Source organism: Anguilla anguilla, chromosome 8 (genome assembly GCF_013347855.1).
Source record: "Anguilla anguilla isolate fAngAng1 chromosome 8, fAngAng1.pri, whole genome shotgun sequence".
NCBI classification, from domain to species: Eukaryota; Metazoa; Chordata; class Actinopteri; order Anguilliformes; family Anguillidae; genus Anguilla; species Anguilla anguilla.
The window spans coordinates 5875379-5892232 of NC_049208.1; the positions used below are offsets into that span (position 1 = coordinate 5875379).

General features: G+C 48.2%; 1 protein-coding gene across 1 annotated transcript in view; it reads right to left on the minus strand.

Moving 5' to 3' along the window:
* Positions 1-14985, minus strand: part of atp1a2a (ATPase Na+/K+ transporting subunit alpha 2a) — a 17632-nt gene extending 2647 nt beyond the window's left edge. The window contains exons 1-19 of the mRNA XM_035429874.1: positions 14900-14985; positions 13398-13493; positions 13086-13145; positions 12315-12518; positions 11598-11711; positions 10089-10223; positions 9624-9741; positions 8935-9203; positions 8187-8385; positions 7713-7822; positions 7350-7484; positions 6307-6386; positions 5888-5997; positions 5309-5484; positions 5055-5191; positions 4415-4565; positions 3721-3889; positions 2877-3031; positions 1362-1485 (exon numbers count right to left, since the gene is read on the minus strand). Of these exons, the coding sequence (XP_035285765.1) occupies positions 1362-1485; positions 2877-3031; positions 3721-3889; positions 4415-4565; positions 5055-5191; positions 5309-5484; positions 5888-5997; positions 6307-6386; positions 7350-7484; positions 7713-7822; positions 8187-8385; positions 8935-9203; positions 9624-9741; positions 10089-10223; positions 11598-11711; positions 12315-12518; positions 13086-13145; positions 13398-13493; positions 14900-14911 (2554 nt within the window). The 5' untranslated portion in view covers positions 14912-14985. The remainder of the gene's footprint in view (positions 1-1361; positions 1486-2876; positions 3032-3720; positions 3890-4414; positions 4566-5054; positions 5192-5308; positions 5485-5887; positions 5998-6306; positions 6387-7349; positions 7485-7712; positions 7823-8186; positions 8386-8934; positions 9204-9623; positions 9742-10088; positions 10224-11597; positions 11712-12314; positions 12519-13085; positions 13146-13397; positions 13494-14899) is intronic.
* Positions 14986-16854: the final 1869 nt, after the last annotated feature.

Here is a 16854-nt window from a genome sequence, read left to right on the forward strand (position 1 = left end):
GCAGTCCTGACTGATCGGCCCAGCAGCACACAGTACTGACCGATTGGCCCAGCAGGAGGCAGTACTGACTAGACTGCCCAGCAGGAGGCAGTACTGACCAATCTGCCCATCAGCACACATTACTTACAAATCTGTCCCACAGGGAACAGTACTGACCGATCTGCCCATCAGGGGGCATTACTGACCAATCTGCCCAGCGGCGTTCAGTACTGACCAATCTGCCCCACAGGGGGCAGGACGGACCACTCTGCCCAGTAGTACTATCTAATCATCCCAGCAGGGGGCAGTACTGACCAATCTGCCCATCAGGGGGCAGTACTGACCGATCGGCCCAGCAGCACATAGTACCGACTGATCTGCACAGCAGGAGGCAGTACTGACCAGTGCCCAACAGGGGGCAGGAGGGACCACTCTGACCAGTAGCACTAACTAATCAGTCCAGCAGAGGGCAGTACTGACCTATCCCCCCAGCAGGGCGCAGTACTGACCAATCTGCCCAGCAGGGCTCAGTACTGACCAATCTGCCCGTAGGCAATGCTGATCAGTCCAGCAGAGGGCGGTACTGACTGATCTGCCCATAGGCCATGCTGATCAGCCCAGCAGGGCTCAGTACTGACCAATCTGCCCGTAGGCCATGTTGATCAGCCCAGCAGGGCTCAGTACTGACCAATCTGCCCGTAGGCCACGCTGATCAGTCCAGCAGGGCTCAGTACTGACCAATCTGCCCGTAGGCCATGCTAATCAGCCCAGCAGGGGGCGGTACTGACCAATCTGCCCGTAGGCCATGCTGATCAGCCCAGCAGGGCTCAGTACTGACCAATCTGCCCGTAGGCCATGCTAATCAGCCCAGCAGGGGGCGGTACTGACCGATCGGCCCAGCAGCACATAGTACCGACTGATCTGCACAGCAGGAAGCAGTACTGACCAGTGCCCAACAGGGGGCAGGAGGGACCACTCTGACCAGTAGCACTAACTAATCAGTCCAGCAGAGGGCAGTACTGACCTATCCCCCCAGCAGGGCGCAGTACTGACCAATCTGCCCAGCAGGGCTCAGTACTGACCGATCTGCCCGTAGGCAATGCTGATCAGTCCAGCAGAGGACGGTACTGACTGATCTGCCCGTAGGCCATGCTGATCAGCCCAGCAGGGCTCAGTACTGACCAATCTGCCCGTAGGCCATGCTGATCAGCCCAGCAGGGCTCAGTACTGACCGATCTGCCCGTAGGCAATGCTGATCAGTCCAGCAGAGGACGGTACTGACTGATCTGCCCATAGGCCATGCTGATCAGCCCAGCAGGGCTCAGTACTGACCGATCTGCCCGTAGGTCATGCTGATCGGCCCAGCAGGGGGCGGTACTGACCGATCTGCCCGTAGGTCATGCTGATCAGCCTCTCGTTGACCAGTTTGTCCGTGAGCGGGTTGCGCGGCTGCCTCTTCATTATATCACTCTCAGCAGTCTCGTACGCGAGGGAGATCGCCGGGACCTGCGACAAGGGGGGGGGGGGGGAGGGGGGGGGTGGGGGGGGGGGTTGGCGGGAGAAGGAAAAAGAGAGGGAGATGGAAGGGAGGAAAAAAAAGGGGGGGAAAGAAAAAGAGAGAGAGTGAGAGAGAGAGAGAGAGAGAAAGGGAGCGAGACAGTGAGTTAAAGGAACTAGAGGGAAAGCAGAGCCGGGTGAGTAGGGGGAGTTGGCGGGTGAGCAGTGGCGGGATTGAGTAGGAGAGTGAGTAGGACATGTGTAGAGGTGGTGTGTAGGAGTGGTGCGTAGAGATAGTGTTTAGGGGTAGTATGTAGAGGTGGTGCGTGCAGATAGTGTTTAGGGGTAGTGTGTAGGGTCGTATGTAGAACTAGTGTTTAGAGGTAGTGGTAGTGTTTAGGGGTAGTATGTAGAGGTGGTGTGTACAGATAGTGTTTAGGGGTAGTGTGTAGGGTCATATGTAGAGCTAGTGTTTAGAGGTAGTGGTAGTGTTTAGGGGTAGTGTGTAGAGGTGGTGTGTGCAGATAGTGTTTAGTGGTAGTGTATAGGGTCATATGTAGAACTAGTGTTTAGAGGTAGTGGTAGTGTTTAGGGGTAGTGTGTAGAGGTGGTGTGTACAGATAGTGTTTAGGGGTAGTGTGTAGGGTCATATGTAGAGCTAGTGTTTAGAGGTAGTGGTAGTGTTTAGGGGTAGTGTGTAGAGGTAGTGTGTACAGATAGTGTTTAGGGGTAGTGTGTAGGGTCATATGTAGAGCTAGTGTTTAGAGGTAGTGGTAGTGTTTTGGGGTAGTGTTTAGGGGTAGTGTGTGAAGGTAGTGTGTAGGGTCATATGTAGAGCTAGTGTTTAGAGGTAGTGGTAGTGTTTTGGGGTAGTGTGTAGTGTCATATGTGGAGCTAGTGTTTAGAGGTAGTGTTTTGGGGTAGTGTTTAGGGGTATTGTGTGAAGGTAGTGTGTAGGGTCATATGTAGAGCTAGTGTTTAGGGGTAGTGTTTTGGGATAGTGTTTAGAGGTAGTGGTAGTGTTTTGGGGTAGTGTGTAGGGCTAGTGGTAGTGTTTTGGGGTAAGTGTGTAGGGGTAGTGGTAGTGTTTAGGGGTAGTGTGTGAAGGTAGGGGTAGTGTTTAGGGGTAGCGTGTAGGGGTAGTGTTTAGAGGTAGTGGTAGTGTTTTGGGGCAGTGTTTAGGGGTAGTGTGTGATGGTAGTGGTAGTGTTTAGGGGTAGCGTGTAGGGATAGTGTTTAGAGGTAGGGGTAGTGTTTTGGGGCAGTGTTTAGGGGTAGTGTGTGAAGGTAGTGGTAGTGTTTAGGGGTAGTGTGTGAAGGTAGTGTTTAGAGGTAGTGGTAGTGTTTTGGGGCAGTGTTTAGGGGTAGTGTGTGAAGGTAGTGTGTAGGGGAGTCCTCACCATGTCGGTTCCCAGATCGATGCAGAGGATGGTGACCGTGCCGAGGGGCAGGGGGATGCTGGCGATGATGAAGAAGAGGAAGGGCGTGATCTCTGGGATGTTGCTGGTCAGGGTGTAGGCGATCGACTTCTTCAGGTTATCGAAGATCAGACGCCCTAATGGACAGGGTGAGTCCAAATCAGATCAACTTCAATCTCTGAAGCTCAGTTATGAGGGGACCCAAGTGCTGCAGAATAACTAGTCTCATAGTTTCGGGATTATGACCCGATTCCTTCAAGCAAAGCAACAGAACGATCTGCAGGATTTTAAATAAAATGGCAGCAGTTAGTCAGAACCAGTCATATCCAGTTCTGTGGATTTCCCATTTACTACAAACGCTTTTATTTTTAATAGATTTATATTCCTTTTATGTATTTTTTAAAGTATTTTTTACTTTTTTGTATTTCTGAAGCAACTCTAAATTTCAATGGATCTTTTTTGGGGGTCATATGAAATTTCATTCATGAATTCCACTGGACACTTGACTTACTCGCCTCTTGCTCATGAGAAATATTAATATGTGAAATAAAACTTGCACATGATTCACGTCAATGGATATTTATACTTTATGGCCCAGAGGGGTAATTTGAACCATCCTAGCTCCTTGGGAACAGTGGGCAGCCACAGTGTGCAGGGCCAGTGCAATGGCAGGCGTATAGCTAACCTGGCATACATGTCCTTTAGGTGTGGGAGGAAACTGGAGTACAAACTTCATACAGGGAGCACGCAGACTGGGACTGGAACCCAGAACCTCTTTCTTGTGAAGCGTAGGCCTACACACAGCGGCCATACTTCTGCTTCTTACCCTCCTCCACTCCGGTGACGATGGAGGCGAAGTTGTCGTCCAGGAGAATCATGTCCGCCGCCTGCTTGGAGACGTCGGACCCGGCGATGCCCATCGCCACGCCGATGTCGGCCTTCTTCAGGGCCGGGGAGTCGTTCACCCCGTCCCCCGTCACCGCCACGATCGCACCCTGGGACACAGACAAGAGGGACCGTCACCACACTGGAGAGACCATCACTGTACTTGTGGGATCATCACCGTACTGGAGAGATCATCACCGTACTGGTGGGATCATCACCGTACTGGAGAGATCATCACTGTACTTGTGGGATCATCACCGTACTGGAGAGATCATCACCGTACTGGTGGGATCATCACCGTACTGGCAGGATCATTATCACACAGCATTCTTTTTAATCCAAAAGTTTTACTTCACAAGAAGGAGAATTAATTTCAACTGCGGGACAGGGCCACAACAATGAACTCTCAGCCCCAGGACAAAGTACAGTATATTGGGAGGGCACCACCCAACAGATTTAGCAGCAAATTAAAGATGGTTACACCCCATATCCTGGGCCCCCCTTGGGCCTGGGCCTGGGAGAAAGGGACCCCCAGTTGCCACCCCCCCCCCACCCCCACCCCCTCAAACCTTCCAGCCCTGGGATTTTGCCGGTTTTGCTTGTTTTGCCGGTTTTGCCGGTTATGCCAGACCCACCTGTCGCTGGCAGCCCTCCACGATGATGAGCTTCTGCTGGGGGGAGGTCCGGGCGAAGACAATCTCCGTGTGGTTCTTCAGCAGGTCGTCCAGGTACTCCGAGCTCATCTCTTTCAGGTCTGAGCCGTGGACCACACACGCCTTAGCATCGCTGGGAGAGGAAGGGGAATATTTTACACTGTACACACCGAGCGCAGTACAGACTATACACTACACACGGAACTCACAGTACTCTATGAACACTCTACACTACAAACACTGTACACTATACACACACAGTAGAGTACAGACTATACACTACACATGGCACTCACAGTACTCTATGAACACTCTACACTACAAACACTGTACACTATACACACAAAGTAGAGTACAGACTATACACTACACACGGCACTCATAGTACTCTATGAACACTCTACACTACAAACACCGTACACTTTACATGCAGAGCAGAGTACACACTATACACTACACACAGTACTCTAGACACACTGTACACTACAAACACTGTACACTATACACTCATATTAGACTACACACAATGACATATACATACAGTGGACCAAACACAATACACTTCACACTATACACAGTATACTACATACACACACACACACACATCGCACAGGTAACACACCGGGGGTTGACTTGGCCCAGTGGAATGTTGAGTCTCTCGGCGATGTCCTCCACGGTCTCGTTGCCCTCGGAGATGATGCCCACGCCCTTGGCGATGGCCTTGGCCGTGATTGGGTGGTCGCCTGTCACCATTATCACCTGTCAGAGCAGAGCCAAGGCAGACAGTCACTCAGCCGCCGAGTCGATCACTCGTCGACCGTCCCCGTTCCCGTTCCCGTTCCCCTGTCTGCATAGTGAGCCGTAGGCTCCGCCCACCTTGATCCCGGCGCTCCGGCACTTCCCCACGGCGTCGGGAACGGCGGCCCGCGGCGGGTCGATCATGGACAGCAGGCCCAGGAAGCACAGCTGCTCCGTGGGGAAGTTCGGGTCGTCGCAGTCGAACTCGAACCCGCGCGCGAACTGCGACGGGGGCAGCATGTAATGGCAGAAACCTGCAACACAGACACACACACACACACACACACGACCAGTGCTGGCCAATCACAGCGCCTGGACACAGACATATGACCATTGCTGGCCAATAACAGAGCCCTGACACAGACAAATGACCATTGCTGGTCATTCACAGAGCCTGGACACAGACATATGATCACTGCTGGCCAATCACGGAGCCTGGACACAGACATATGACCATTGCTGGCCAATAACAGAGCCCTGACACAGACAAATGACCACTGCTGTCCAATCACAGACCCCTGACACAGACAGGTGATCGCTTCCTTCCAATCACAGACCCCTGACACAGACAAGTGATTGCTTCCTTCCAATCAAAGAGCCCGAACACAGACATGTGATCACTTCCATCCAATCATAGAGCCCAGAGACCGCCCTCACCTAGCACTCTCTCGCCAAGACCACCCAGCTCCAAGTAGGCATTCTGGAATGCATCTCGCCAGTCCTCGTTCATGGGAATCTCCTTCCCTTGCAACATGATTGTACTGCACCTGCAAAACCAATAGCCCATAATTACATCACAATAACTCATAATCACCCCACAATAATAACACATAATACATCCCCAACAACCCATAATCACATAACAATAATAACACATAATACACCCCAATAACCCATAATCACACCATAATAATAACACATACTGCGCCCCAATAACCCATAATCAGACCACAATAATAATACATACTACACCCCAATTGCACATAATCACACAACAATAAGCCAAAAGCACATCCCAGAAGTCCATAATACACCCAAATAATCCATAATCACTCTCTCTAATATTTTAGAGTTACCTGTCCAGAATTCTTTCTGGTGCACCTTTCATGACCAGCAGGTGACCAGTGGGGCTGTCCTCCAACTCGTGGATGGACAACTGGGGTGGGGGTGGGGGGGGGGGGGGTTGGCAGGACAATCAATCGATCAATAAATGAAACGATTATGAGGAAAATCACTGGTACCATCATAAGTGCTGGTCCAGCCCATTAGAAAACCTAGTGGACCACAATACCTCAGCTGTACCACCCTTCATTTAGCCTGAAGAATTGAGCCTGCAAATTCCGCATTACCCAGAAGCCATTTATTTCATTGCCTCTCATTTGCATTTAGCAGACGCTCTTATCCAGAGCAACGTATGTAAGTTTAACATTTCCTTAAAACACACAGACCATTTGTGGACCCGGAGCTTCACTGAAGCAGTGCAGGTTAAGCACCTTCCTCAAGGGTGCAATGGCAGCCCTAGAACTGGGAATCAATTTGTTCAGTTAAGATAGCAGTACTCTAACTGCCTACATTACCCAAAAGGCCATTTTATGCCTACATTACCCAAAAGACCATTTCACCTGCAAGTAACATTCCATGATTATTACAAGCGGCTCTGCTCTATGGGTGGGCCTGATTAAAAGAGATGGACTCTCCCAAACGTGTCAGGTGTTATGTTGGTGTTGCGTTGGTATTTCATATGTGTCATACTGGCGTTGTATTGGTGTTGCGCTGGTGATGTGTTTATCCTAATTTGGTGCTATGTTGGTGTAGCCGGGGTGTTCTGGAAGTGCTGCAGTGGTGTTGGACTGGTGATGCGTTGGTGTTATTTTGGTGCTATTTCAGTGTTGCCTTGGCATTTAGTTGCTCTTGCGTTAGTGCTATCTTGGTACTATATTGGTGGCATGTTGGTGGTATGTCGGTGGTGTGTCTGTGTTGTGTAGTGTTGTGTAAGTGTTGTGTCGGTGTTGTGTTAGAGTTGTGTTGGCGTTGCGTTGGTGGTGTGTCGGCACCACGTTTGTGTTGTGTAAGTGTTGTGTTGGTATTGTGTTGCCGTTGTGTTTTGAGGAGGGCGTACCTGATACTTGTTGATGGAGTTGAAGGGGATCTCTGCCACTTTGGGGTTTTTGTCTCTCATGGTGCGGACAGAGCCGCAGGAGAGCTCAATGCACTTCAGAAGAGCAGACTCTGAGGCATCGCCCGCTGTCTCTCTCTAAAAGAGCAGCATCATCTTAAACTTCATCATCATCATCATCATCATCATCATTATTATTATCATCACATCCATCACCATCAACTTCATCATCATCATCTTCATCATCATCATAGGTCAGTACCTTCAGAATAGGGGTGTGGTCAGTACCTTTATAATTGAGGTGTGGTTAGTACCTTTAGAATAGTGGTGTGGTCAGTACCTTCAGAATAGGGGTGTGGTCAGTACCTTTAGAATAGGGGTGTGGTCCTGTCCAACCTTAAATACGGCTCGATTGCAGAGGCCAGCTACTCGGGAGAGGGCCGACCATGTCGCTGAGGTTTTATCAAAGGTACAGCCTGCAAGAGAATGAAACAGGATGCTAATATTAAACACAAACGGGATTTCAGTATTGCACAGATACAGAATTTCAGCTTCGTGGTGAAACAGGATGTCACATGGATGTACCACTGGATGTTGCCAAAGAAAGAGAGAACAAGAGAGAGAGAGAGATGAACAGAGGGAGAAAAAAATAGAGAGATTCTGTTGTCTGTCATCTTGTGCTGGTCTGATTGGTCCACAGGAACAGGATGCATGCTGTCTGTCATTTTTGCCCTGACCTGATTGGTCCTCAGAAACAGGATTCTGCCGCCCGTCATTTTTTCCCTGACCTGATTGGTCCTCAGAAACAGGATTCTGCCGCCCGTCATTTTTTGCCCTGACCTGATTGGTCCTCGGTGGTGTCGGCCTCCTGGATCTGGTTGTCGAACCACATGTGGGCCACGGTCATGCGGTTCTGGGTCAGCGTGCCGGTCTTGTCGGAGCAGATGGTGGAGGTGGAGCCCAGCGTCTCCACGGCCTCCAGGTTCTTCACCAGACAGTTCTTCTTCGCCATGCGCTTAGCCGTGAGCGTGAGGCACACCTGAGAGGGAGAGAGAGGGGGACAGAGAAGGAAGGAGAGAGCGGGAGAGAGAAAGAGAGCATTATCATCACCATCAGCATCATTATCACTATTATTATAGATTTTTAAGTACTTTATCATTGTTTTCCATTATTATTTCTCAATCTCAGTATTTGAATTTAAATTTGTGAGAGGGAGAGACAGGAAAGAGGGAGAGAGAGTGAGCATCATCATCATCATCATCATTATCAGCATCATTATCAATATTATAATCACTAGTATTGATTTTTAAGTACTTTATTTACCATTATTTTACATTATTATTTCTCATTTCCTCTTGTTTTCTTGTTTTGATGTGTGGTTACTGTTCATTTGTTTCCCAATTCTTTCATAAGAGCTGACGGACAGAGCACTACGGAGTCACTGGGACAGAAAGGCTCAGTTTATACTATGTAATGTTTGGGTCCAAACTCAGTTTATACACGGAAGGGTCGGGTCCAAACTCAGTTTATACACGGATGGGTCGGGACGAGACGGGACGGGACGGGACGGGTCGGGTCCCAAACTCACCGTGACGGTGGCCAGCAGACCCTCGGGCACGTTGGCGACGATGATGCCGATGAGGAAGATGACGGCCTCCAGCCAGCTGTAGCCCAGGATGAGGGAGAGGACGAAGAAGGACATGCCGAGGAAGACGGCCACGCCCGTGATGATGCGGATGAAGTGCTCAATCTCCCTGTTGATGGGCGTCTGCCCCACCTCCAGCCCGGACGCCAGCGTCGCTATGCGCCCCATCACCGTGTGGTCGCCCGTGGCGATCACGATACCATGAGCAGTACCTGTGCGGGGGGGGGGGGGGGGGGGGGGGGGGGGGGGGGAGGGGGAGGGGGGGGGCGGGGGGAGGGGGGTTACAACGTAGCGCTTCTCAGTGGCTGACACGCACAAATGAGTTAGTTCATTCTTAACCTTGAGTCCTGGAGACACAAGGAGCAACTTAGGTTCCTGCTCTAATGTCTTTTTGTGTTTCCATATGTGTGCTTTGGCAACATTTACTAATATATTTCATGCCAGGAACGCATTTTTGAATTAGAATTTTAAATTTGAGAGAGAGAGAGAGAGAGAGAGAGAGAGAGAGAGACAGAGAGGGCAAGAAAGAGCTAGAGAGATAGATCAAGAGACAGAGAGAGAGAGAGAGACAGAGAGAGCAAGAAAGAGCTAGAGAGAGCGAGAGAGAGCAAGAGAGAGAGAGAGACAGAGACCTTCAACGCAGTTTGTAGAAAAGAAGCAGATGTTTCGCGTCTCCAGCGGGTTATCGTGGGTGAACTCTGGAGAGCGAGTCTGAGGCTCAGACTCTCCTGTCAGGGATGAATTATCCACCTGAGGGAGAGAGAGACACAGAGAGAGAGAGACATTAACACTGCATTTAGAGAGAAAGAATGAGAGATATTAACACTGAATATATAGAGAGAGAATGAGAGATATTACATCTCTGTTATATCTCTATATCTCTGTATATATATATTTACATATCCAAGTACATATTTACATATTTATATATATATATCTGTGCATATTAATATATTGTTGTGTATATTTACATAGTTCTGTGCATATTTACATATCTCTGTGGATATCTCTGTGGATATTTACATATATTTGCATATCTCTGTGCGTATTTGCATATATTTGCATATCTCTGAGCGTGTCTCTCTGGCGTTCGGTACCTTGCAGCCACTGGCGGATATGATCCTGAGGTCCGCGGGGACTTTGTCGCCCCCCTTAATCTCCACCAGGTCCCCCAGCACCACGTTCTCTGCGTTAATCTGCAGCTTCTCCCCCTCCCTGATAACCAATGCTTGCTGCGAGTGAGAGAGAGAGGGGGGGGGGGGGGGGAGAGAGGGGGAGGGAGAAAAAGGGAGAGAGAGAGAGGAGAGGGAGAGAGGGGGGAGAGAGAGAGAGAGAAAGGAGAGGGAGAGAGAAAGAGGGACAGAGAGAGGGAGAGAGAGAGGAGAGGGAGAGAGAGAGGGAGAGAGGGGGGAGAGAGAGAGGGAGAGAGAAAGAGGGACAGAGAGAGGGAGAGAGAGAGGGAGAGAGGGGGGACAGAGGGGGGAGAGAGAGAGGGAGGGGGGAAGGGGAGGGAGAGAGAAAGAGGGACAGAGAGAGGGAGAGAGAGAGGAGAGAGAGAGGGAGGGGGGAGAGAGGAGAGGGAGGGAGAGACAGAGGGAGAGGGGGAGAGAGAGGGAGGGAGAAAAAGGGAGAGAGAGAGGAGAGGGAGAGAGTGAGGGACAGAGAGAGGCAGGGAGAGAGAGGAGAGAGGAAAGAGGGAGCAAGAGAGATGCACACACGTTTGAATTCTATTTATGTTTATTCCATGTTTGCTGCATACTTTTCATACTTTGGCAATATATACGTATTTTTGCACATCATGCCAGTAAAGCTCATTCAAATTGATTTGCATGGAAACAGAGAGAGAGAGAGAGAGCGTGAGGGAGAGACATAGAGAAAGAGTGAGTTATTGAGGAGTGCGAAGGTGAGTTTACCATGGCCTTTTGTACTCAAGTAATGGCTGCTATACCCACATTAACAATGAGAGCCGGTAATTTGCTAAATATTTCACACCTCCAGAATTCAAACAAACGCAGGTCAAAGGTTCAGACTGTCCTGCACACGATCGCCCCTGCAGTAGCTGCAAAAACACCAAGCGTCAATAACACGTCGCTATTATTAGATTTCCTTTAATACCCGTCCGCATGTGTCTCCTTTAGCATGGAGTAGCTATCCCCTCCATTTTATAGTCCCCCATTTAGCACTCATTAAACCACCGGAGTTAAAGGCCAGCCTTTAATGCTCATTAACCCTCATCCCCCCCCATCCCCGAAAAAATTAATTTGACCCGCCTCCACATGACACTTAAATTTTTATTAATCCTCCAAATTAAACACGCCTCCGTTTAACACTCACGAGCGTTCAAAATTGAACACTACTCTGTTTAAGGCTCACATTAATGACTCAATAGATTAAAAGCACTTAGATGTCTTATCCAGAGCGACGTGCGGACATATGGTACGCATCGTCTTTTACACTTAATGACCCTCCATATTAGGCACGTCACTGCTAGTCTAAGCGCATATCTTTCCAAGTAAGTGTAGAACCCCAGCGTGAGGCTGTTCAATCGTACACAATGGAGCACTAAATAGCTCCAGTACTTCAATCTGGGGTTTGTGTGACTTTACCTGAGGAACCATGTTCTTGAAGGAGTCCATGATCCTTGAGCTCTTGGCTTCTTGGTAGTACGAAAAGCAGCCGGTGATGATGACGACTGTGGCCAAGACAACGCCCAGGTACAGCTGGAGAAAGAGAGGGACGTCGGCCATGATGTTCTCCTTCGTAGGCCGTTGTGTATTCTCATGAAGATGTGTGTGTTCTCATGAAGAGGAGGATGATGATGGTGGCTGCAGTAAAGAAGTTGCTAATGTTGGTGCTGATGTTATGATGATGGAGGTGGTGATGGTGATAATGATGATGAAGGTGACTATGAGAGTGATATCAGTGATGATGATGATGATGATGATGAACATGGTTATGAAGGTGATGTCAGTGATGATAATGATGAGTGTGATGATAATGAAGGTGGTTATGAGAGTGATGTCAGTGATGATGATGATGATAATAAGAGTGGTTATGAGAGTGATGTCAGTGATGATGATGATGATGATAATGAAAGTGATTATGAAGGTGATGTCAGTGATGATGATAATGAAAGTGGTTATGAAGGTGATGTCAGTGATGATGATAATGAAAGTGGTTATGAAGGTGATGTCAGTGATGATGATAATGAAAGTGGTTATGAAGGTGATGTCAGTGATGATGATAATGAAAGTGGTTATGAAGGTGATGTCAGTGATGAAGCCGAAGACGATGATGATGGCGATGATGATGGCGGCGCTCACGTTGTCATTGGCAGGCTCGTCCTCAGTGACAGCCTGGATGCTGTAGGCCAGGAAGCAGAGGATGGCTCCGATCCACAGCAGGATGGAGAAGCCGCCAAAGAGCTGCCGGCAGAACTTCACCCATTCGGGGGTAGTAGGGGGCGGGGTCAGCGCGTTGGGACCGTCCCGCGCCAGGATCTCCAACGCCTGGACATTTGTTAGGCCCTGGAAATCATTAGCAGCAGTTACCATTACCAACAGTTACCATTATCAGCAGGCACCATGACCAACAGTTACCATTTTCAACAGGCACCATGACCAACAGTTACCATTTTCAACAGGCACCATGACCAACAGTTACCATTTTCAACGGCCACAATTACGAACAGTTACCATTACCACCAGTTACCATTATCAGCAGTTACCATTAAGGACTGTTACCATTATCAGCAGTTACCATTAACGACTGTTACCATTATCAGCAGTTAACATTATGAACAGGCACCATTACCAACAGTTACCATTTCCAACAGGAACCATGACCAACAGTTACCATTTTCAACAGGCACCATTAACGACTGTTACCATTATCAGCAGTTAACATTATGAACAGGCACCATTACCAACAGTTACCATTATCAACAGTTAGCATTACCAACAGTTACCATTATCCCCTGCAATATAGCACTCAGCGAAGTCGCACCAGTTAGCTTTATTGGTTTCAGCTGAAAGGTGTCGCGTGTGTTTGGGACACAGGTGAGCTGAGGCACAGGTGTCGGGGGTGGTTCTCACCTTGGAAAGGTCCACTCCATAACGGTCACTCAACTCTGCCAGCGACACCTTGTGGTCATCCTGAGGAAACACAAACGCATGTCAAAAATCGTCACAAATCTCTAAAACTCACCAAAAACAATATTGTACAGAAGCAATCATTTTATCTCTCTCTCTCTCTCTCTCTCTCACACACACATACACACAAGCACACATTCACACACTCACACGCACACATACACACACACACACATGCACACAGAAACATGCACACGCAGGCACACACACACACACACACACACACACACAGCTCGGTGGTCGCTCAGTTTTTACCAGCGATACTTCTTTTTTCAGTTCATCTAAATCCTTCTCTTTCTTCGTCCTCTTTCCGCCCTTCTCCACAGCGTCAGAGCTGCCCTCTCGACCGAGCTGCCGAGGGAACCCCACACCATGCACTTTAATCAATCAACCAATCACATTTTATTTATATAGCGTATTTCGCAGCAACTGTCACAACGCGCTTCACGGACAAACGTGGCCTGAACTCCCACAGGAGCAAGCCTAAGACAACACTACTCAACACTTTAGCACACAGACTCACCCTATACACTCAATCATGTACACATCCTACAGTTATACAATCATTTACACACCCTGCAATTACATGATAATTTACACATCCTGCAATTATACATTCATTTACACGTCCCAATCATTTCTTTACTCATCCTGCAGTTATACAACCATTTACACTCACTATAATTACACAATGACTTACACATCCTGCAATGAACACGCTGTAATAATCATAATAAACATCCTGCGATTAAGACACTGTGTAATAATCATAACAAACATCCTGAAATTAACACACTGTAATAATCATAATTAACGTCCTGCAATTAAAAAACTGCGTAATAATCATACGACAAATCCGGCAATGAACACACTGTCTAATAATCACAATACACATCTTGCAACTTAACACATTGTGTTATAGTCATATTCACGATATTCTACAAAGGATGTGTGTGTGTGTGTGTGTGTGTGTGTGTGTGTGTGTGTGTGTGCATTTTATTAATTATTTTTTGTGAAAGTATGTGAGCGGTAGGGAGGTTCCAAGGTGGGTTTCAGTGTGAGAGCGTGTGTCCGTCTGGGTGTCTCATCATGGAAAAAAAAAAACATCATCTGCCCCTGTCAGTCTTCCCATAAAAGACAGGGAGAGAGAGAGAGGAGTGAGAGAGGCAGAGAGAGAGAGAGAGAGAGAGAGAGAGAGAGAGAGAGAGCGCAACACTGATAAGAAGAGAGAAATAGTCAGACGGAGAGATATGCCGACGAAATATTTTGAAGCAGAGACTGAATTGACGATGAGAAGAAAAGGAGGAGAGAGAAGAAGGTGAAGAAAGAGGGAGAGGGAAAGAGAGAGGGGGAGAACGGAAAGGGGGAAGAGAGAGAGAGAGGAGTGGGAACGAGTGTGTCAGCAGAGGGAGACAATATGCAGGGCAAATATATCCCAAAAAAAAAGAAAATCCCCATGATACAAATTCTGTGTCATGTTCTGTATTGTTACAAAAGTAATCTCTCCCTCTCCCTCTCTCTCTCTCTCACACACACACACACACACCTTTGCTGCCGCTGCCTGTTCAGCCACGATTCAGCCTTTACAACGTGGTGGTGATTAAATCACAACCGTTAAATGGAGTCATTAAAGATGTCCGTAAAAGTCATTAGCGCGGTGTAAAGCCCGTGACACTGCTGGCTACCGTGTCTTCGGTGGCATTTTCTATGGTATTCCGCGGCCCAAAGAGAACGGCGTGGGAAGGCTGAGTACTTACCCCTCTCGCCATGCTGGGTGCAAACAGGAAATGCAGGGGAGATGTCTGACACCCTCCCGGTTTTGCCCTCGTGAACAGTGCCACACGTGTGGCGAACTCTGGCTGCTTTTTTTGGGACTGCCCCCCCTGTCAGAGTAACCTGAAACGCCCCACGGAGAGGGGTGTCTTTTTACCCCCGCCCCCACCAACGGTAGCCACTCCACCCCCACCCCGCCTCCCCCACCTGCTCACTAGAACAGCTGCATGCACCAACCAACACAGCACAACACAACCAGTCAGCCCAACAGTACTGCCTGTACACAAGACAACTAGTCAGCCCAACACTACTGTACAGCCTTTACACAACAGAACCACTTAGTCCAACACTACTGCCTGTACACAACACAACCAGTCAGCCCACCTCTACAGCCTTTACACAACACAACCAGTCAGTCCAACACTACTGCCTTTACACAACACAACCACTTAGTCCAACAATACAGCCGTTACACATCACAACCAGTCAGCCCAACACTACTGCCTTTACAAATCACAACCAGTCAGCCCAACACTACTGCCTTTACAAATCACAACCAGTCAGCCCAACACTACTGCCTTTACACAACACAACCAGTCAGCCCAACTCTACACCCTTTACACAACACAACCACTTAGTCCAACACTACTGCCTTTACACAACACAACCACTTAGTCCAACACTACTGCCTTTACACAACACAACCACTTAGTCCAACATTACTGCCTGTACACAACACAACCAGTCAGCCCAACTCTACTGTACAGCCTTTACACAACACAACCAGTCAGTCCAACACTACTGCCTTTACAAATCACAACCAGTCAGCCCAACACTACTGCCTTTACAAATCACAACCAGTCAGCCCAACACTACTGCCTTTACAAATCACAACCAGTCAGCCCAACACTAGTGCCTTTACACAACACAACCACTCAGTCCAACTCTACAGCCTTTACACAACACAACCACTTAGTCCAACTCTACAGCCTTTACACAACACAACCAGTCAGTCCAACACTACTGCCTTTACACAACACAACCACTGACTCCATCTCTGCTTATCTGCTTATAGAACATTACCATTCAAAATCACTCAAAATTGGCTCAAGATGGTGCTGCAAGAGAACGGTGTGTGTGCCCTGCAATAGATTGGCGGCCGGTCCAGGGTGTATTCCTGCCTCCCGCCCAATGCACGCTGGGATAGGCTCCAGCACCCCCTGTGACCCTGCCCGGGATAAACGGGTATCGATACTGGGTGGATGGATGGATGGATGGTGCTGCAAGACCAAAACAAGAAAGAGAGCTCATGTTTTCCCAGTACTTTCACCTTCACACTGGCCATTGGTTTGTTTTAGAACCGTTTTTTAGAAATTCTTTTACAGTTACTTCAAAGCCCTAAATGCCTTAGCACCAGAAAAGACTCTCTTCGTAAGAGCATGTGAAGCTTTCCTTTCCCTTCCCTTTCATTCATATTATATTTTATACTTCTAGACTTTGGAACAGCCTACATCTCCAGATCAGAGGGACCAACCAAAGATAGTTTTAAAAGTGAATTGAAAACTCATCTTCTTACATTAGCTTTTTAGTTGATTTGGGAATCTTTTACTTAAATTTTTTGTTTTATCTTTAATCTTGTTTATATACATTTGGTTATTTTTGATCATTTTAGTATTTATAAATACCCTCCTTTTTTATTTTAGACTGTCTTCTAAATGGTAAATGGTAAATGGACTGCATTTATATAGCGCTTTTATCCAAAGCGCTTTACAATTGATGCCTCTCATTCGCCAGAGCAGTTAGGGGTTAGGTGTCTTGCTCAAGGACACTTTGACACGCCCAGGGCGGGGTTTGAACCGGCAACCCTCCGACTGCCAGACAATCGGTCTTACCTCCTGAGCTTATGTCTTTTCGCATCATCTCAGAACTTTCTTTCCTT